Below are 21,956 nucleotides of genomic sequence, written 5' to 3'. Positions count from 1 at the left end.
TGCCATCGTGCTCAAGGCTTACTCCTGAGCGGCCCCAGGATCCGTGCACGAAGCTGGCATCAAACAAAGATAATACAAAGCCAGCACCCAGCAGCTGGTAAGGAAATCTGGGTCAGCCTCTGCTTCTCAGTCCTTCTCCAACTTTTTAACATAAAACCCTTTTCTATCATCAATCTCTGTCTGGTTCATAAGCACAATGACTGGGTGTTCACATGTTTCTGTGACAAGTGCCTCCTTTAAGTCTCATTACATCAGCACGTGACCCACCCATCTGACATGGGGAGAAAATTCTTTTACATCATTAGGCCAAATTATGAACTCATAAATTGAGGACCAGGATGCTGCTCAGGGGTAAAGTGCATGCTTTGGGTATAGGAGATCCAGGTTCAAGCCCCAGCACAGCCCTAAGGCATTGCCTTGCACACCAGGGTCTGATCCCCAGCATCTCATAAGATCCCTTGGACATTCCAGGGAGTGACCTCTGCACACAGAAACAGGAGGAAGCCCTGAGCAAAACCAAGGGTAATCCCAAAACAAAACAAAGAAGAATAAAAGCTCGGTGTCAATGTGTACCTTTGACCTCTCATAAATGTCATGTTAAAAATTCTACTATTTTTACCAACGTGGTGTTTAGGGAGGTGCTTTCGGGGACCATGGGGTACTGAGGACAGAACAAAGGTTGCCACTGACAAAGGAAGTGCCTCACTCTGATATGAATCCTCTGCCAGCCGTTTCCGGTTTGGGCACCACACCCACGGGTGCTCAGCAGTCACTTCTGACGGTGCTTGGGGGCCATACAGGGTGCCATGGATGGAACCTGGGTCCACTTGTGCAAGGCAAACACCCAACCCACTGTACAACTGCTCCAGCCCTTTGATCCATTCAGCCCTCTACCCTGCTCCTAGTTTATAAATTCCATGAATTTTTTTTTTTTTTTTTTGCTTTTTGGGTCATACCTAGCCAATGCTCAGGGTTTACTCCTGGTTCTGCACTCAGGAATCACTCCTGGCGGTGCTTGGGGGACCATATGGGATGCTGGGAATCAAACCCGGGTTGGCCGTGTGCAAGGCAAACGCCCTACCTGCTGTGCTATTGCTCCAGCCCCATAAATTTCATGAATATGAGAATCCCCATTTTGCTTCCTTCATCTTTAATCAAATTACTTTTATATTGGGGGAGAGAAGGGACTTGATAACACCTGTGGTGCTGGGGCTATACCAAGCTGTGGGTTTGGAGGTCACCCTGGTGACACTAGGGGACCATGTGGTGCCATGAACTCAGGCCACTGAGGCCTCACCAGGTCCAAAGACTCACTTTTGATTTACTTTTAGTCCTTATGAATTACAAAGTTACTGATGGTTGGGTTTTAGGCAAGGAGTGTTCTAGCTCTACTCCCTTCACCAGTGTCCCTCTACCCATGTCACTTCCACTGATAGATTTTAGGCGCTGTAGTTTACGTTACTGTCTCTGCTAGGGTTTCATGCTCAACACTACACCATGCTTCAGCCCCCGACCCCCACTTCTCTCTACCACTGTCTTCCTGTGTTCTATTCCCCTTCCCCCCCCGCCCCGGCCCCAGCAAACACCCCCAAACACCCCCAACGAGTGGTGAGCAGTTTCTATTGCCTTCAGGCAACTGTCAGGCCCCTCTTTAGAGTGGCAGCCTCTCTGCATTTGGGCTCCTGATTTACCTGAGTGGTAGCGACAGCAGGGGCCGCAGCGGCCGCGGCAGATGGGGAGAGGGCTCCTGCGGGCGGCAAGTGCCCAGAAGGCTGCTGAGGTAAATGAGAGCTGGAGACAGGAGTGCTCGAGCCTGAGCCAGACACTACATTTGGAAATGACACTGCTACATCACTGCTGTTATAAATACCTGCAAGAAAAGAATGCTGACATCAATACGCTACAAGGCAGCAGCACAGTTCTTCACACACAAATTAGTAACTTTGGTCATCCACATTTCCTCGGGGCCCTCCCCAGCCACACAATGCATTTCATTGCTGATTTAAAAATATTAGTAACTGAATATTAAACTTTCCCAAATCACTGTCTAAAAGCAGTGAAGTCATCTTATGCAACAAAAACAGTATTCCAAACAGACTTCTCATCACAAAGTGCTTGTGAAAAAATAATAAGGGTTTTGGGAATTCCCATGAGCAAAGAAGCAGGAGAATGGAGCAGAGTTCGTAAGACCTGGCAAACCATTCAAAACACAGATACATGGGCCCAGGAACTGATGGCTGAGAAGACAGAGGAGTACATAGAGACTCTGTCAGACTTAGGGAATGGTATTAGCCTACAGAGTCAGAACGATAGAGAGCCTGGTAACACAGACAAGATAAGCTGTTAAAATGTAAAGGCAGATTCTAGTGATACTCAGGTCTTTATGATGGCCCACCCACAGGGCCAAGAAGAGACAATGGGGACCGGTACTACTGAGGTAACAACCAGTGTCCAATGAGTATTCACTGCAGGGAGGAGGAAGGGGGGGCGGGGCGGAGACTGAAGAGCGAGGTCAGTGGCATCACAGTGTAAACATCAGAAAGATGAAATGAGAAAGAAGTTGTTTATAGAAAATTGGGTAAAAAGAAAATGGGGAAAAGAAAATAGTGGGGACAGAGACATGGCGAGAAAGAAGTGCTTGACAGAAACTCTCCAGAGAGGGATGAAGGAAAGAGCAGCCAGAAACCCAGAGATTCTGAGTCAGGGACGATCTGGGATCCACAGGAGACACTGGTTACTATCACGGGACAGTCTGGGGTTGTCAAAAGTAGGGGGTACCTCTGACATTTATGGGTGAAAGCCAGTGACACTGGAATTCTCTGGCCCGTACTGCTCACAGTGGGAGGGTGGGGGACTGAGCCTGAGTCTGCTACAAGCAGAGAAAGCAGGAGAGAACAGGCTGAAGCCCCATGCAGTCCAAGGAATTCTTCCAGGCGGGAGGTAACAAGGACTAAGCACAAAGATTAAGGCATTCACTTTGTATCCCAGAGACCCACTTTCAATTCTCAGCACCCTCTGTGGTCCCGAGCACTGCCAAGAGTGATTCCTGAGCACAGAGTCAGGAGTAAGCCCTGAGCACCTGAGCACCACAGGATGTACCCCATACCCTCCCACATACCTCCACCAAAATCAAAGTTCTGCTTGGTACTGGTACTGCACAACAGAGCCAGAGCCAACAAAAAGTTTCCCTTCCAGAAAGAGCAGGATAGCTTCAAATTCTCTAATGGTTTCTTCAACTCCCTTAGACCTCAGGTACGATGGCTACAAGTATAAAGTTTATCAAAACCTCATTGTATTTTTTCATGAGAAACTCATCATTAGACTGTTTTTACAAACTTACTCTATTTCTATGTTTTCCAAGTTTTATTTTCTTTCATTGGGGAAGGGGGGTGGTCCACATCCAGCGGTGCTCAGGTCCCAGGCTCCATACTCAGGAATCATTCCCGGTGGTGCCAGGGGGACCATGTGCCATGCCAGAAAACAAAATGGATCAGACACATGCAAGACAAGAGCCAGCATGATTTTAATCAACATATGAGTCCCTGGACTTGATCCCCAGCACCACAGAGACACACAGACTGCCAGATAAGCTCACAAAAGAATAAAGCAGGAAAATCTGTTCAAAAGAGAAGAGAAACAACAAAAAAAATGTGTGTGTGTGTGTGTGTGTGTGTGTGTGTGTAGCCTTAATATAGTAGAGAACAGCAGAAACTAAGGTCAGATAGAGACGAAGGAGCAGATTTCCTAATTTCCTAATTGTAAACCATGTAGAATTATTTGAAATTCATGCTAAGATCAGAGGAATGACAACAAAAGCAAATAGCAGAAGTCACTTTTTCCAAAGGTCACCCCTCCGACTAAGTCTGATAAGTGCAAAAGAAGTGCGAGGGGAAGAGTGGGGACGAAGGCCATTTGGAGGCCACTCCACAATTCAGGCAGCAGTGGACTTCCTGGAGGCCAAAGGGACCCATGTCAAAGATCATTGCAACTACACCCTGATAGTCATAAGCTAATATTCTTTATAGAAAAGATGAAGGAAAGGGATCATGAATGAACCCAAGGTTCCTGACTAGTGATTTTCCAATGCACTTGGGGTCCAGTGAGATAGGACATGGGCTGGTGCTAAGGCCTGGGGGCAGCTGGCCCGGGTTCTATCCACTGCACCATGAAGGCTCACCTAAGTACCACCATGAGTGACCACTGAGCACCACTGGGTGTGCTCCTCACCCCAAAAAGAGAAATGCCATTTACCAAAGTGACAAAATGTGAACAAGAATAGTGGATTTCTGTGAAAGAAAAAAGGAGTCTAGAACAAAGTAAAAGGATGGTGAGTTGATGAGAATTTTGTAAGTGAAATCAGGGGGAGAAAAGTAAAACCCTAAGAGCAGTGTCACAGAAGCCAAGAGAGGGGAAAGAACGAGGAACCATAAGCTGTATACGGTGCTGAAAGGCCAGTTAAGATGCTAGATACAGACTGAAAAATGTAGTGAGAATTGCACACACAGCGATCCAAGAAGAAAAGAAGAATCTGAGCACGTTCAAGACCAAAGCATTTATTAGTGTGCCCAATGCAGCTGAATGAAATTGATGTGTAAGACAGCATATACCTGTGTCTTATGACAGTAGCATCCGTGTTCACCAACAAGAATCCCTACTTTTCAAACTACTTGGGAGGCAAAAATCAGTACCATATCAAGTCACTAATTCAGCAGACAAACCAAAGTAAATTAATGGAATAGTCTTGAAGAATATATAATTCAGTAAATTATCAAGCCTTGTAAAGTTTCCCTCACCAACATCCCCAAATACCAAATACTCTTTTTTGGAAGTTAACACTGTGAAAGTGACTGCTCCCACCTTATTCCATGTGGGGCCCAAATCAATTTTTTTTTACAAAAATCAAAGTACCTCTCCTGACTATTTAAATCTCGACTGCTCAAGAACAAGGGCAGAAAATAGTCACACCTTATGGCAATAATACTAAGAACCTATTTAGTCTGGTTTACCTAGTCCTGGGAATGACCTTAATTCTTCTCCTTAGAGGTCCAGAATAAGGTTTTGGTTTGGGTAGGGTTTTTGATTCTGAGCCATATCCAGTGATGCTCGGGTTACTCCAGGATCTGCACTCGGGAATCATTCCTGGTGGGGCTTGGAGACCATATGGGATACCAGGGTCGGCCATATGCAAGGCCAATGCCCCTACCTGTGTACTATTGCTCCAGTTGCTCTAAAATTCTTAAGAGGTAAAATAACAAACTAATATGAATAAAGAGATGAGTGGGGAAAAAAGTTTAAAATTACACAGACATTTTCAAGAGAAGATATGCCATACCATTGTTCGTCACAGCTGGGCAAGAATAAAATGTAAGAGAAGGTAAAGAAACATAGCAGAGTGGTAACTGAGATGGCAGAAACAGGAGAGCAGAGAAAACAGAAGTTTTTGAAAGAGAGGCTAGAGAAAAAGGAAAGTGGACCTGTTCCAGCAGGATTGCAGAGCTGGGAGATGAGGTTTTCTCTTCTGGAAGGGGCAAAGGTAAAGGTAAAAGGCCCTCCCGTTGATCATCGATTTGCTCGAGCGGGCCCAGTAACGTCTCTATTGGAGACTTTGTTGTTACTGTGTCTGGCATATCGAATACTCTCGGTAGCTTGCCGGGCTCTCCGAGAGGGGCGGAGGAATCGAACTCGGGTCGGCCATGTTGGCCGCGTGTAAGGCGAACGCTCTACCCGCTGTGCTATCGCTCCAGCCGGGCAAAAACACGTACTATATTGGGGGTGTGGAAAATGGAGAATGAAAAAAGAACTATAGCATAAAGTTTATTAGCAATGCGGAGCAATCTGAATCTGAAGACGTGAACTCGTAGCCAGTGTGTTTCTCCTGTAGCTGGAGGAACGACTCAGAAGGCTGCAGCGCATGCTATGCACGGGGCGGCCGAGGTCCCAGCAGAGCACTGCAGGAACGGCTCCTGAGCACCACAGGATGAGCCACCCCACCCCAAAATACAAAGCACAAACAAAAAGAAACACTGCCAGGGAGATACTGCGAAAGGTAAGGGTTCTGTCCCCAATACCATTCAGGACCCCTGAGAACTACCAAGAGTGACCCACCAGAGTGACCCCCAAGCACAACCCTGGAGTGGCACCCCAAAACCCCACCAGACTCAGATAGCCTAAAAACTAGGAACAGCCAGCCCGGGAGAGTTCAGCTTCAAAACTGCTGCTTTATGTGAAACTATAGCTTCCTCCCCAGCCTGAGAAATGAATTTAAGTCTAGTTAAATTGACATCATGGCACGAGCGGAAGATACGACCATTTTCACTATTTCTTTGGTGAGAGGGACTAGGGCCCACCAAGCAATGCTCAGGAGCTATTCCTGGCAGCACACAGGGAAGTCTACGGGGCTGGCGAGCAAACTTGGGCCTCCTCCTGCAGAGCATGTGCTCATCCCTCACAGGCCTGGACCTAAATTAGCATCATTAATAGGCTACGCAAGAGAGATCAGGAGGGCACTGACACAAACATTTTCTCCTGGTTTTTTCAGCTTAAGAAAATTAAAAGGTAGGTTTAGTCGGGGAGAAAATGGTTAATTAAAACAAAGAACATAATCTTATTAGATATGGCAGTCACTAAAACAATTTGTCATTCTTCATTAAAGGTTTTCTATGACTTAAATACAAACAGAAGTAATGAACACATTTATTTCTATAAAATGAAGACAAGAAATAAGAACTATGCTCAAGCCTGTAATTTTAACACAACCTATGATAATTTTGTCTAACATTTTATTCTATAATTACTCATTTATATCTGACTCTACCAATTAGAATTTAACATCATAAAAACAACCATACAGTCAGAAATTGATGGTTCTTTGCTATGCACTTAGTCTTTTAGGCTACACACACACACACACACACACACACACACACACACACGTAATTGCTCTAGATTTAGTATTAAGGAAATGTATTACACATATATTTTACATTGACTGTTGAACCTCCTAAATATCATTTGAGAATCAAATCCAGGAGGTACACACAACAGTACTCAGGCCTTACTCCTGGCTCTGTGCTCAGGGATATTCCAAAAGATCAAGTGGGGTGTGAAATGTGGTATCGCAAATCAAACCAAGGCAAGGGAAGCACCTTACCCACTGTACTATCTCTCTGGCCCGGATTTTTGTTTTGAATAAAAGGGGAGAAATAAAACAAGTCGATCCAAACAACTGTTGTAGAATTCTTTTCAGATATTATTTGTGTGACTACAACTGTTTTTCTATAGGAAAAATTGTCCAAGCTATATCAAGATTAATTCAAAACTGAATCTTGGGGCTGGAGCGATAGCACAGCGGGTAGGGCATTAGCCTTGCACGTGGCTAACCCAGGTTCTATTTCCAGCATCCCATATGGTCCCAGAGCCAGGAGTAATTCCTGTGCATTGTCAGGTATGACCCCCCCAAAAAAAAGCAGGGGAAGGGGGGAACAGAATCTCTTTTGAACCATGCTGAGGTTATAGCAAATAATTATAAAGTTAAGTCTATGCTTCGTTCCTTTTATTTGTCATCTTGGTCTCAAGAAGGGTCATCTTTAACAAAGGATGAGTGAGGAAGGGAATTTTAGGCTTTGGTGCTGCACTTTGCAGTGCTCAGGGATCACTCCATGCTCTGTGCTCGGGCAGGACTTGTGACAGTGCTGAGGGGGGACAATATACAGCCCTGGGGCCTAAGCACAGTCCCCTGCATGAGAGGCAAATGAGATCTCTCCATGCCATAATTTTCAATTCTCAATAATCAGTTTCTAAAACCTACTACTACAGATCAGGAACCAAGAGGTGGATTAGGATGATAGAATCAGTAAGATTAAACATTAAACAAATAACAAAATGTTTAGAAGTCAGTATAAATTTTTCATTAAAATTTAAAAGTTAATAGTCTAATGAGATTATTAATAGCATTACCATTTACTTAATTTAAAACTAAGTCTTAAAATTCATCCCTTTTCATGCTGATTCATTCACTGAATAGAAATTCCAGGTTCTGTCTCTTTCCGTTTCAACGGGAAGCCTATAAATTCAATTTGTGTTGAAGTAGTTAACATGCATACTGAAAATTACCTCTTCTCCCCAGTGGCTGATTCACCATCCAAATGTTATTATCCTCTATGTTTATCACTTAAGAGTATTTGAAGGCTATTTTCCAGGATCCTATAGTGATCTCAGAGACAAAGTAGTCTGGAAGCTTTGACTCACAAAGAATCTTTACTGTCTTTCTATATATTTATGCATGCAAACAAATGAGTCTTATACTACTTAGCAATGTAATACAGTAATTCTTTTCTACACAGGATAAACACTGCAACAAAAAATTACATTTGGTCTAGAATCACAGTTCGGAGGCCATGCTTTGCAGGAGGAGAATAGGTGTGATTCCTTGTGAATAATCTCTGGGTACCATCCTGGAGTGACTCTCATCTCTCACTCAGCCAGCAGAACCTTGAATATTGCCCAGGGTAGCCCCCAAATACAACAAAACCAAAAAACAAACCAACCTGTATCTTGGAATGCAACAATATATTGTATGAAAAGAATATGCCAATTAATCATTTATTGATAAGAACAGGAAGAAAAAAACAGTTCACTGTGGTGTGGTGCCAGAGATCGAACCCAGGCTGGCAGTGTGCAGGGAAAGTGCCCTACTCACAGTGCTATCACTGAAGTCTCAATTGTGATTTTTTTTAAAAATGAGACCAGAATCATCTAGATTAATGGTCCACAATCTCCACACTGCTCACTGCAGCAGCACCCTTCAGTACTATCTCATTACTAGTTCTGGATCCCTAGCTTCTCAGTGCATCCCTGAAATGAAACAAGCATTTGGTTCCCTACACACCACTCTGACAAACCTGAGCGGCATTCCCATTCATGAAGGAGAATATGCACCCCTAAAATCAATTAACACTTGTACTTATCCTCGATCCCATAGCAGATCGCTATGAATAATTGGCTGACTTTGTTTCCATCGTCAAATGAGATTTGTGTAATGAGCATGGTCATGGTAAACTATAAGCACCATAATTAAAGGGAATTTAAAAGCATAGTAAATGGGGCACAGAAATCAATTAGCAATATACTGCTGTGAAAATAGATCTAAGCTCTTTAGCTTCTTTAATCTACTATTTCAAATTTTTATTAAAAGTGAGAATTGCCAAGACAAAGAAGCAACTTTATTACAACAGCCAAGAACAAGTTACTACTCTGAGGTAAATCAAATTGTCTAATGCACTCTGATTTCCAGTAGAAATAAGCATAATATGAAGAATATGTGAAACTTATTCAAGGACTGTGTAGCTACTGACAACGTATTCAACAAATATTTATAGAATGTACTAAATAATGAACCTAAGTGATGAAATAGAGCTTTGAGTAAAGTTCAGTCTTTACTACAAATAAGTTTGTAGTCTGATAACCCTTGTAAATAAATGTATTAAAACCCTGGAAAGCATTAGAGCAAAACCTCTATCAGAAGCAGAACAATGAAAACAAGATTGATGATCGTTAGTTTTTATTGGATTAAAAAAACTTCTAAACATATGCCAACTCATCATTACTATAAGCCTTTTAAGTAAATTTACACTATATAGGTAAGCTACACTTATAATAATATCACAAACTCAAAACTGACTTCATCAAGCTAGCTAGTTCTGAGGCACAATCACAAATCCAAGTATTCATTCAAAAAAGTAAAGCCCTGACTTCCCGGAGGCTATTTTAAATTTAAATTTAAAACACCCGTGTTTCTTTACAATATGTAAATTGCTACTTTGCCTTAGCAATCTTTTAAAATTCCCCATCTTTTTCTGTTTTCTTTTTCCTTTGTTGGAACAGTACTTTCAGTGTTATTTCTTCCACTTGTTTTTCCAAAATTTTTCTAGTCAAGGGTGCTTGCCTCGTACATGGCATATCTGGGTTCCAATTTCCCGCATCCTATATGGTCTCCTGAGCCTACAAGGAATAATTGCTAAGCACAAAGCCAGGAGTTACTCCTAACTCTTAAGGTTACCCGCCCCCCCCCCCCCCGACAAAAAAAAAAAATTCTGATCAAGTAAGATTAATCCCACTGAAGTAGTTTTTTTAAAACTACATGAAATGTTTTTACAAGGTGGTTTTTTTTTTGATGATAGTTTTTTCCTTGCTGAAAATCCCATTTTCTTTTTTTTTTTTTAATTTTTTTTTTCTTTTTTTGGGGGGTCACACCCAGCAATGCACAGGGGTTCCTCCTGGCTCTATGCTCAGGAATTACCCCTGGCGGTGCTCAGGGGACCATATGGGATGCTGGGAATCGAACTTGTGTTGACCGCGTGCAAGGCAAACGCCCTCCCCGCTGTGCTATTGCTCCAGCCCCGAAAATCCCATTTTCAAAAGCATATGGGATAATATACAAACACCCAAATAACTACCACCTAAGATTCTCTAAGAAAATCATGAAATTAAGATGAAACTCCTAGCCAATGAGCAAACGAACAAGTGTTTTTGTCATTTACTATGCAAGTCAAAATAGCAACGAGATATCTCACATGAAGGACTAGAAACAACCAGTGTAAAGGGGATATGTATAAAATGGCCCCTCATTCCCTGCTGGTAGGAATGTTCTCTGTTCAGTCCCAGCAGAAAACTGTATGGAAACGAGGGGGGGGGCAGGGCGGCGCAGAAAGTAGAGGATGTGAAACTGCTGGGACATATGAACATTTTTCATATGACCCAGAAGTTTCATGACCCCAGAATGTTACTTCTTGGCATCTACACGCAAAAAAAAAAAAAAAAAAACCTTTTATTTGGAAAGTTATATGCAAGTATGCAAGCTGATGTTCAGTGCAGCACTGAGTTCCATGGGCAAGATACAGAAATCACCCAAACGCCCAAAGACAGGTGACTGGACAAAGTCCCTGAACAGATACAGAAAGGAACACGAAGCGGCTATAAGGATGAAATAGTGCTGTGTTTCGATTTCGACAGATTGGAGGGGATCGTGTTAAAAAACTTAAGTCTGTGGGAGAAAGTTAAGTACCAGATGATCACACTCCTCTGTGCCCTGTAGAGATGCAAACCGAGGGCATAAGGAGCATCTCACGCAAGTCCCTGGGCTGATGCCAAGCATTGCCCTGCGTGCAGTGCGGGAAGGTCTCGGCCCAAAGGTGGTGCTGAGGTGCTGTAACTTTGTACCTCAACCCATATACTTTGGCACTTTTGGAACCAGGTTACCTATCTCTACAAAAACTTTTAGATTTTTTTCTAATGTACTAAGTAAAATTTAAAAACACAAAATCTATGATTACCAGTGTACATTATTTCCTTGGTCTTCACATTTAATTAGTCTCAACTAATGGAATTTTTGTTTTGTTTTAATTATCATCTATGTGTGAAAATTTTTTTCCCTCTGGAGAAGCCCATGTTCTCTCCTGATCTCTCCTCCTTCCTGCCCCTCCTCCTCCAATTTCCCTAAATTTCTTTCAATAAAAGCTATTTTGTGGAGCCACAAAGATTGCAGTGGGTGGGGTGCTTGCCTGCCTCACACAAGGACAACCCAGGTTTGATCCCTGGCCCCCATGCGGGTTCCTTAGCCTCGCCAGCACTGATGCCGAGCACAGAGCCAGGAGTGAGCCTTCCGCGGTCTGTGACCCAAACATCCTCCACCAAAAAATACCAATTCTGCTTCTCTTTTTTTTTATTTTTTAAAAGTTTCATCAATATGAAACAAGCATGATTAAAATACATGCCACAGAAATGAAAACAAGTGTCTGGAGAGAGAAGCACACATTGCAACACCATGGTCAAGGACGGGAAACCGGAAAAGGAGCCAAGGGAAGAGCTCAGAAGTAAAGCATTTATTTGCCTTGCATGTATAAGACCTGGGTTCAATCCCTGGTACTGCCCAAAAAAAAAATTAATTTAATTTTAAGGACATATGGGTGTGTATTAGATGCCAATAACAAAACCTAGCCTTAGAAATGATTTACACACCTCTTAAAATAAAATGATCAGAATAGTTGTGACTGGCTGGCAAACTAATGACTCCATCTCTCAGAGACAGCCAGGCCTTAATGCCCAGCACATGGAGTGTTGTTTTACATGGCAAAAGGTACTACACAAATGTTCTTGCATTAAGCACCCTGAAATGGGGAGATTATCCTGGATTGTCTGGGGGAGTCCAATCTAACGATGAGAGTCCTGGTGATCTTTGATTATAAGAACAGACACTCGAGAGGAGCCCTGCCCAAGATTGCTGGCTTTGGGGGTGGAGGAGTGAACATCCCAGGCAGGGAAGGGAAACAGCTCAAGAAGAAACCTAAGGCAAGGAACGAAACCGACAATACCTCAAATGTTAACCCGGTGAGGGTATTGTAAAACTTCTAAGTCACAGAACAGTAAAGCAATAAGTTTATATAGTTCCAATTCTATGATATAGAAATCAAATAAAGAAAAGATTTTAAGTTATTCCCTTTCTACCCCTAGGAACAAGTCTTAAGTTTTTAACTGTTTGATAAATTAATAAAATATAATAAATATATATAAAGCTAATAGTTGATATTTTATATTAATTAGGATTACTGTGTAAACTACAATATATGCTGGCAAGAATGTGACAAAATAATAATCTTTCTGCACTGCTAGTGAAAGTGTGAACTGCAGATACTATGGCAAACAGGGTGGTACTTCCCAAAATTGCACTTCTGACTAAAATAGGGCTTCAAACAGATTAATCACAGACCCCAAGTTCAAAGCAGTTTACAGACAAATTCAAAACCAGGAATACGAATGCCCATCAAAGGCAATGCATAAATAAGAAAATGGTATGTATATATGTACATATATACAATGAAACATTATTTATCCTTAAAAAAAAAAAAGAAATTGGGGCCAAAGACACAGTATAGAAAGAGCACGTGCCTTGCATGTGGCTGACCAGGGTTCTATTTCTGACATCCTATAAGATCCATGAGCACCGCCAGGAGTGATTGCAGAGTGCAGAGCCAACAGTAATCCCTGCGCATGGCCAGGTGTGGCCCAAAACAGAAGAACAAACCCTTCTCCCCTCCCCCAAAAAAATAACTTTTAAAAAACTTAAAAAGAAATTAACACATCTTAAAAAGCAAAGCTTCTTAAATTTCCACTAGAAACCTATTTTTTACCCAGAAAAATTTTACATGCGCCTGGGTATATCAGTATATAAATTAAGTATATAAAATAGGTTTATAAAATAGGCATGAGTTATCTAGAAAAACCAACTCCATATAAACAGAAAGTGAAAGTTGGATATCAGGGGCTGCAGTGCAGAAGAGAATTATAAAACTTCTGCTAATGACTAGTTTCAATTCTGTAAGATAAAAATGTTTTGGAGACTGGTAGTATACAATAGTGCTATATTTAATACTCCTAAACTGTACATTATTATTTCTCAATATACTGAACACTGAACTGCACATTTAAAAATAGTTATGAGGTAGTAAAGTTTATCACAATTTTTTTTCTTGCTTTTTGGGTCACACCCAGCGATGTTCAGGGGTTACTCCTGGCTTTGCACTCAGGAATCACTACTGGCGGTGCTCCGCGGATCATATGGGATACTGGGAATCAAACCTGGGTCGGTCGCATGCAAGGCAAACGCCCTACCCACTGTGCTATTGCTTCAGCACCATCACAAATTAGTTTAAAGCTAACACCCAAGAGAAACTGTTGGGTGTTAAAAATCTCATACACAGACTTTTTCTTGCTAAGTACAAGAAACTCCCCCCTCAATTTACCATAGTTGAAGTATCGCTTCTTAACCTAATCTATACTTGACCTTAAAAAATTAAAAATATAAACCCATTACTTATTTCATTTTTCTCCATAAGGGATAGAAACAGCTCACTACACTATCACAAAGACTTCTCTCGAAACTACACCGCACCACAATTCTTTGGGCAATGCCAGAAACTGCATGCAGAGCCTCACATATACAAGTCATAGTCTATCAATTAGCACACACCGTAGCACCGTGTAGCACTGTCCGACCATTGTTCATCGATTTGCTCGAGTGGGCACCAGAAACGTCTCACAACAAATTATGAGACTTGTTACTGTTTTTGGCATATCGAATACATCACAGGTAGCTTGCCAGGCTTTGCCGTGCGGGCAAGATACTCTCGAGCTTGCCGAGCTCTCCGAGACAGGTGAAGGAATCGAACCCGGGTCAGCCACAAGCAAAGCAAACACCCTAACCGCCGTGCCATAGCTCCAGCCCCAGCACACACCTTAAAACCGAAAATGTTAATAAAACCTACTTGACTAAACTCAAGACATTATATACAAAGAGCATGACAACTGACCCATCAAATTAATAAAATCCAAGTACTAGTTCAGTTAATAACAAAGAATTAACATGGCAATTCTTTTACAATCTCATGATCCTTAGCTCCTTTCTTGCTGAATGTATACCTTTCTCAAACTTGCAGCATGCTCCCAAATACTAATATTCCTAGAATTTAGGCGCAAACCTAAATTTGCCCATGTAAACTGAAAAAGATGCTGTTTCTTTAGTTTTTTATATTTCTTAAATATTAAAATAACATGTTCAGTTTATTCAAGAAAACTTTCATTTCCATTTCCTCTAGATGTTCAAAATTTTCCTATTTACATGGAGCATTAATGATCTAAGATTTCCCAGCTGTAAATTGCATATTAAATAGTTACATAAACATAGTGTTTAATAAACTGATTACCAATAAAATGGATTTCCATACTGACCAACTCTGTCTATGGATGCTCATCATGCCATAAGATGTGCTGCTATGGATTTATAAAAATCTGACACCATAAACCAAGCATAATGCAAATCAACCACAAATTTAATTACATTAGCAAAGTATGCAAGATTTCATAAAATTAAATAAAGATTTGTGGGGGGTGGAGCAATAGCACAGCGGGTAGGGCATTTGTCTTGCACGTGGCGAACCCGGGTTCAATTCCTGGCATCCCATATGGTTCCCCAGGCACCGCCAGGAGTAATTCCTGAGTGCAGAGCCAGGAGTAACCCCTGTGCATTGCCAGGTGTGACCCAAAAAGGGGAAAAAAAAAGTTAAAACTCTTAAAATCATATTAATAGCCATAAAAATCAACAAAGATGATACTAGATTTAAAAGTATTTTTAATACCAAAGGATTATGGAGGGGCTGGAGCAATAGCACATCGGGTAGGGCGACTGCCTTACACGTGGCCAACCCAGGTTCGATTCCCAGCATCCCATATGGTCCCCTGAGCACCACCAGGACTGATTCCTGAGTACAGAGCCAGGAGTAACCCCTGTGCATTGCCAGGTATGACCCAAACAGCCCCCCAAGCCCCCCAAAAAAAGGATTATGGGAAACTCTTCCAAACCAAACTTATTTTCAAAAATAACCATCCTTGGGGCTGGAATGATAGCACAGCGGGTAGGAGTAACCCCTGTGCATTGCTGCGTGTGACCTAAAAAGCAAAAAAAAAAAAAAAAAAAGCCATCCTTGGGGACTGGGGAGATAGTACTACATGTAGGGCACTTGCCTTGCAGGCAGCAACCCAGGACAGACCCTGGACACCACCAGAAGTAAATCCTGAGTGCAGAGCCAGGAGTAACCCCTGAGCATTGTCAGGTGTGGCCCAATTTTTTTCAATGAAATAAAAAAAGAATCTTTAAAATTATACTGTTAAAATGAAAAATTACAGTACTTGATTTATACCCTGATTTCAGAACCCAATCCTACAATTACAACTCCACTATAAAAACTCATTTTGAAATTAAACACATAAAAGACTATTTTTCATTGATTAACTATCTGGAACATAGAGTTAAAAATAATAAAAGTATTTAAACAGAAATAAAATTTACATTCCAAAATAGTAGAAGCAGTGACAGATTCCTGATATTATAACAGTCACTATCTACAGTGTCAAAAGAGAATGCAATAGAATGAGAAGTATTTGCAAAAAAAAAAAAAAAACCAACAGAAAAGACTTTCATAATGTTAGAACAACACTATTATCATTTTACCTTACAAAGCAACAATAAAAGGCAACTGATGAACTATATTGACCTATTATCCTCCCGGAGGCAAACTACAAAAGTTTTTACTAAAGGTGTTGAACAATTGACTCACTGCAGAGCTGGATTTAACCTCCTCAATAGAACATGCAAGCATTCAATGGGGATTCTCTATAAAAGGCAATCTTTGTGATAAATGAACCACCAGAGAAGATTCTAATAAAACTTACCATTGTGTATTGCATTCAGCAACTCTGAGAACGCTTTTAAGTAAGGAAAAAAGGACTTCAGGTTAAGATCATTCTCAAACATACAAAGGAAATACACAGGCATAGACTGAATCAGTATAATAAAAATATCAGTATCACATTATTAGTCCTTAAAACATTAAAACTAAGTCTGGCTCAATTTTTCATTAGTATGAATTTCTAAATACTATAATTCCTTTGCTAACACATTACTTATTAAATATTACTACCCATACTGTCATAATTATGATAAATTACCTTAGTAATAAATACACATAATAAAATCACATTTAAAGATATGTTTAGTAGTCTATGAAATGTCTTTCATGCTGAAAGTATCTAGATAATACAATTCTACATAGATAAATCCTCTTTTGATCACCATTCAATTTAATATAAAAAAAATCTGCCTTGACCAACTATTTCCATTTCCTAAACTTCAGTATAACGGATTCAAAAAATATATAGGACTAAGCAAGAAAGCAATCGGTGTCAATATACAAGAACTGAAACTTTCTATTAACATTATTTATTAGTAGAAATAAAAGAATTCTCAAAACACATCACTAGGAAACAAATCACAGTTCTGCAATGGAAGTACCACTTTTAAAAGCCAACAATAATTACAATTAGATCACATTTTAACTATAGTAAAAATCCTGAACACACCAGACAAGCAGCAAGTTAAGATATGCCTGTGTAACAAAAATCTATTAAGAAACAACTGTATTTTAGAAAATTTAAACTTAAGAGTCTTGGAGGTGGCATAATGTACCAGGAAAAAAAAAAAAAAACAACCACCAAAAAAACCCACCAGATTAAGAATCAAAAACCCTGGGTTACTAACCCAGTTTGACAACTTACTAGTTGTGGGACAAGCTCCATCATGCCGATACTGCATGGAAATTTCTGTTGGGAGGGAGGAGAAAGGAAATCAGCTAAGAAGTTGTCAGTGACTCAAAGGAAGAAAAAGAAATAGGCCAGGAAAACGTTCACCTAAAAATCAAGCTGAGTATCGCAAGTAAGTAGACTGCATGACACAAACTATAAGCCAGTAATTGAATCATACAGAGCACTAGGACCAAAGATGACACAATCTTCAAATATTAATGAAACAGTGTGGGAATCCCGACATGTGTGCAAAGAATGAGCAAAAGAAATAAGAAGTTAGGAAATTAATCTGTATAACAACAAAGCAGTTTTACTAGTAAGAGGAACTATAGTTAAGTGATGTGATAAACCATGTTTTAAGTAATTCATCACGTAAAGAACTCCATCAAACGTATGATTACTGTGGTCAATTAGAAATTATAATTTCAGTATGGTAATTATTTAGTTAATATATGCAAATCCTTTATGACCTATATACCAGCATGAAATTCTTCAGACATTACTCAGCTTACTTTCTTGTACCTTTCATTTTCCACAATAGGAAGTCATTACACTATTATGTCACTCATATGAGGAGAATATGCATGATACAAGGAAAGAGTTAAAATGCAAAATTAACTCAGAAAACAAGGTAAATATATTTCTTCATGATGCTGTAGGGGGCGGGGAATTTCTAAAATGGACTAAGGCTGTGACTCAAAGGACTGGGCCTGCTAATCCTAGAAATCAGCATTCCCTTATGGCTAACGCAGAGGGTCGATGTTTTCTTAAAAGAAGAGATAGAAATTCTTGGGCTGGATCACAAACCTGGCCTCGAGGAGCTCTCTGTGAAACTGAGCCCCATCAGGTATATCATCTACCTCCAAAATCTAGTCTAGGGCCAAAGCCCCTGAGCATCAACGGGTGTGACCCCCCAAAAAAAAGCAAAAATAAATAATATTTTAAAAATTACATTAAGTTTGAAAGAACATTAAGGACTGTCAAGATGACACAGGATGTTAAAGGGGAGCAACGGCTACTGAAGAGACTGACAGAAAACTTTCCTGAGACCAGAGGGAGGGAACAGAATGGAAGTCATCTGCCTGTAGGCTGCCAACCCAAGAGCAGCACACGCTCATCTCCTGAGCACCAGCAGCCCAATAATCCCCCTGCCACAAAGGCAAAGATCTTCTCAACAAGGAACATTTTAGAAGTGCCCACTGTGGCTTTCGATCTAAAACAGTCAAAGTAAAAAGGCTGTAAATTTTCAAATATTTAAAGACCAATACAAAATTAGGGGGCTGGAGCAATAGCACAGCAGTAGGGCGTTTGCCTTGCACGCAGCCAACATGGCCGACCCAGTTCGATTCCTCCGCCCCTCTCGGAGAGCCCAGCAAGCTACCGAGAGTATCTCACCTGCACGGCAGAGCCTGGCAAGCTCCCCGTGACGTATTTGATATGCCAAACACAGTAACAATTAGTCTCACGATGGAGACATTACTGGGCCCACTCGAGCAAATCGATGAACAATGGGAGGACCGTGGACCGTGGACAAAATTAGGAGAGGAATTTTGGAAGAAAGCAAATTCCAGAATCTGTCTTAGGGTACCTTTCCATGTGCTGCCCAATGCAGTAAAATATCCCTCTTGTGGAGTGAAGAGTATGCGGCAGAGCCAAGCACGCTCTCGTCGCTGCTGACTGCAAAGTAGCAAACGGCCACTGGCCGAAACAGAAAATAGAATGGGGCAAAAAAAAAAAAAAGAATTAAAGTCCACATCATGTTTTCAAAACCAAACAGCGCTGCCTTCTTGGCAGAATAGGATAAACAGAAAAGGGAAAAAATTACGAAAAGTCAATCTCCCGGGAATCATCCGAGAGGTGGCTAGAACGTTGGAGAGCCGTGCTTAATGCACATTTCCAGGGACGGCAAGGGGGCTGCGGGAACACACACACTCGCAGTTTCATCATCCAAGAAGACTGTGCGCTTGGGAATCTTGCTCTTCCTGTTCTACCTCACTTTGACACAGAATGAAGGAAATATTTATAATGAAGTTGACTTTGTAATTTCAGATGCCAAAGAGCTACTATCAAGTATTATGGAAACCGTGGCTTTCATAATTTTGGTGGATTTTTTTAATGTTGGTTTAAAAAAAAAGCATATATCTTTAAAAGTAGATACCTTTCTGTGCATATGAAATGCGTACATGGAAGCACACAAGGACACAATGCATAGCTTTTCCTTCCTATTTCTATGTACAAAATTTCTCACTTCTAAACCCACTACATGAGTGCTTAATTCCAAATTAACCTTTGTAGACCATAATGATACTATTTTATAAGTTAAATTATTGGTTCATAATCTCACTGATCTCATTAAACTATGACTAAAACTACAAAAGCATGGTTTTACAAGCCTCATCAGAAAACATCCATTCAGAGGTCGGAGCGATAGTACAGTAGGTAAAGCATTTGCCTTGCGTGCAGCCAACCAGAGTTTGATTAACCAACATCCCATGTGGTAATCCGAGGGCAGTGCAAGGAGTAAGCCCTAAGCACCACAGGGGGTGTGGTTCAAAAACCAAACCAAAACAAAAAAAGAAATCCACTGAATTCTACAGTTGTAGAATACAACTGTAGAATTCATTCTACAACTGTATCTCTAGAATAAAAGGAAACTACTTAGCTCCATCACTGGAAGTGGTACATATTCTCAGTTTCTTCTTCTATGAGTAATAATACTCAATACTTGCCAAGTCTTTAAGAAGCCATATAGCACATACTGCTTCAACAGCAATTAACAATTATTCACTTCCAGGGAAGCATGACTTCTAATTACTCATGGATTATTCAATGTAAGGACAAACACATATAAAGAAGTTGATCAATAAGACAATGCTCCGATCTGGTCATAAAACTTTTGTTAAATTGTTTAAAATCAGAGCCAGAGAGGACTAACAACTGCCTTATGGGGTGGTACGGCACTTGCCCTGCATGCAACCACATCAGCAATCACCCTTCTTGCCATCCCCCGGACCCACAAACGATCCCCTCAGCACAACCAGGATCACAGCTGAGCAGAGTCAGGAATAGTGTCTGTGTGCTTCCAGGTATGGCCCAACATCCCCTCACCCCAAAAATGGATTTTTCAAATGTTTGAATAGGGAGCAGGGGCCAAAAGAGCCTGGGTACCGTGGTTAGGGCATTGGCATTGCACAGGGCCAACCTGAGTTCAATCCCCAGGGAGGACACATGGTCCCCCAGTTCTGCCTGGAATGATTCCTAGGTGTGGCCCCAAAACCAAAACAAATAATTAAAATGCTTCGATGGAGCTAGAAAGATGGTTCAAGGGGCTGTGTGTGCTTCACATGCAGGCAGCCTGGGTTCAAGTTCAACATGATCCCCTGCAAAGGGCCAGGAATGACCCTCAAGCACAAAACTAAAAGTAGCCCCCATGCACAATCCAGTGTGGCCCAATAACAAAACTATCTTGTTTAAAACAAAGTATTTTCTCAAAGAGCCTTCAGCAGCTAATCTAATTCCATGATTATAGCTTGAACAAGACATATACAATGTTCAGGCTGATTTTCTAAAAATAAAGGTCAAGATGTGTCTTCACCAGTCTAAATTTGTTAGGTCATTTTTATCAGTTTTATCAGCTGTAGATTAAGGGCATTAATATCCCGTACTCTGTAAAACAAGTGTGAGGATTAAATGAGATAATAAACACAAAGCACTTAGCAGAGACCAGCAAAAAACAAATGACAGATACAGCTACTATCTTCACAACCTGAACTTGAGCCAAGTTCTTTTTCTTGAGCCAGAAATGATTCCTGAGCCTAGAGCCAGGAGTAAGCCCTGAGGATGACCAAATTTGGCCAAAAATATATATAAACAAAAATAAATAGCAAGCAAAATAAATAAAGGAAAAGAAAAAAAACTGCAAATGAGGTTAGAGAGAGACTGCTCAAAGGGCCAGAGCGATCCTCCGTTTCACATGACAGCTGGGAGTGCGCAATGAGCCAACGGAACCTCTGAGCACCCTGTGGCTAAAAGGAGAGAGAAAGGGATGGGGAGCAGGTGCATGGGCATGTCTCTCAAAGTAAGGATGCACTAAGCTCATACCTACAGGAGGGGCAGAGGTTTCTATCGAAAAACACGAGGCTGGAGAGAGAGCACAGCGGGTAGGGCATTTGCCCTGCACGCGGCCAACCGGGGTTTGATTCCCAGCATCCCATATGGTCCCCAGAGCACCACCAGGAGTAATTCCTGAGCGCAGAGCCAGGAGTAACCCCTGTGCATCATCGCCAGGTGTGACCCAAAAAGCTAAAAAAATGAAAAACAAAAGGCGGTCTATCGAAAAAAACACACCTTGAATCTCAACGGTACAAAAGACATACGTATTTCAATATATCTTCTTCCATGTTATGACAAAGATATGGCAAAAATAAAACATACCCGGTAACAAAAATAATGTAATCAATACCCATATTGCAAACAATACCCAGGGCAAAGAGAGTGAGAAGAAAAAAATGCCTGCCATAGGGGAGAAATGACAGCAAGTGGGGAGAGTAGTGGGAGGGGACCTGGGCTCACTGGTGGTACGAAAAGGACACTGGTGAAGGAAGGGGGATCAGAACATTGGATGACTCAAACCCAACCTTGAACAACCCTAACTGTGGAACTCAGTTACATTAATGTGCTTCGATTAAAATGTAGATTTACGTAGGGGTTGGGAAAGACAGTACAGCAGCTAAGGTAAAATGACTGCAAAAGAACATGTAGTTAAA

At 41.2% G+C, this 21,956-nt stretch overlaps 1 protein-coding gene and 1 non-coding gene across 5 annotated transcripts in view; one reads left to right on the top strand and one right to left on the bottom strand.

Moving 5' to 3' along the window:
* The window catches only part of MLLT10 (MLLT10 histone lysine methyltransferase DOT1L cofactor), a 116,636-nt gene that overhangs the window by 25,676 nt on the left and 69,004 nt on the right, over positions 1-21,956 (bottom strand). For all 4 annotated transcript variants that reach the window (XM_056114532.1, XM_056114534.1, XM_056114533.1 and 1 more), the window contains 3 exons: positions 17,164-17,208; positions 16,282-16,314; positions 1,692-1,870 (listed from right to left, as the gene is read on the bottom strand). In XM_056114532.1, coding sequence (XP_055970507.1) covers positions 1,692-1,870; positions 16,282-16,314; positions 17,164-17,208 — 257 coding nt within the window. The remainder of the gene's footprint in view (positions 1-1,691; positions 1,871-16,281; positions 16,315-17,163; positions 17,209-21,956) is intronic.
* On the top strand, positions 173-277 carry LOC130024124 (small nucleolar RNA U13). Its single transcript, XR_008792565.1, has one exon. It is a non-coding gene; the product is annotated as a small nucleolar RNA U13 (small nucleolar RNA).

Source organism: Sorex fumeus, unplaced genomic scaffold (genome assembly GCF_029834395.1).
Source record: "Sorex fumeus unplaced genomic scaffold, SorFum_2.1 ptg000026l, whole genome shotgun sequence".
Lineage (NCBI taxonomy): Eukaryota > Metazoa > Chordata > Mammalia > Eulipotyphla > Soricidae > Sorex > Sorex fumeus.
The sequence above is the reverse complement of the archived record's forward strand: the minus strand, read 5'-3'. Positions and strand labels throughout refer to the sequence as shown.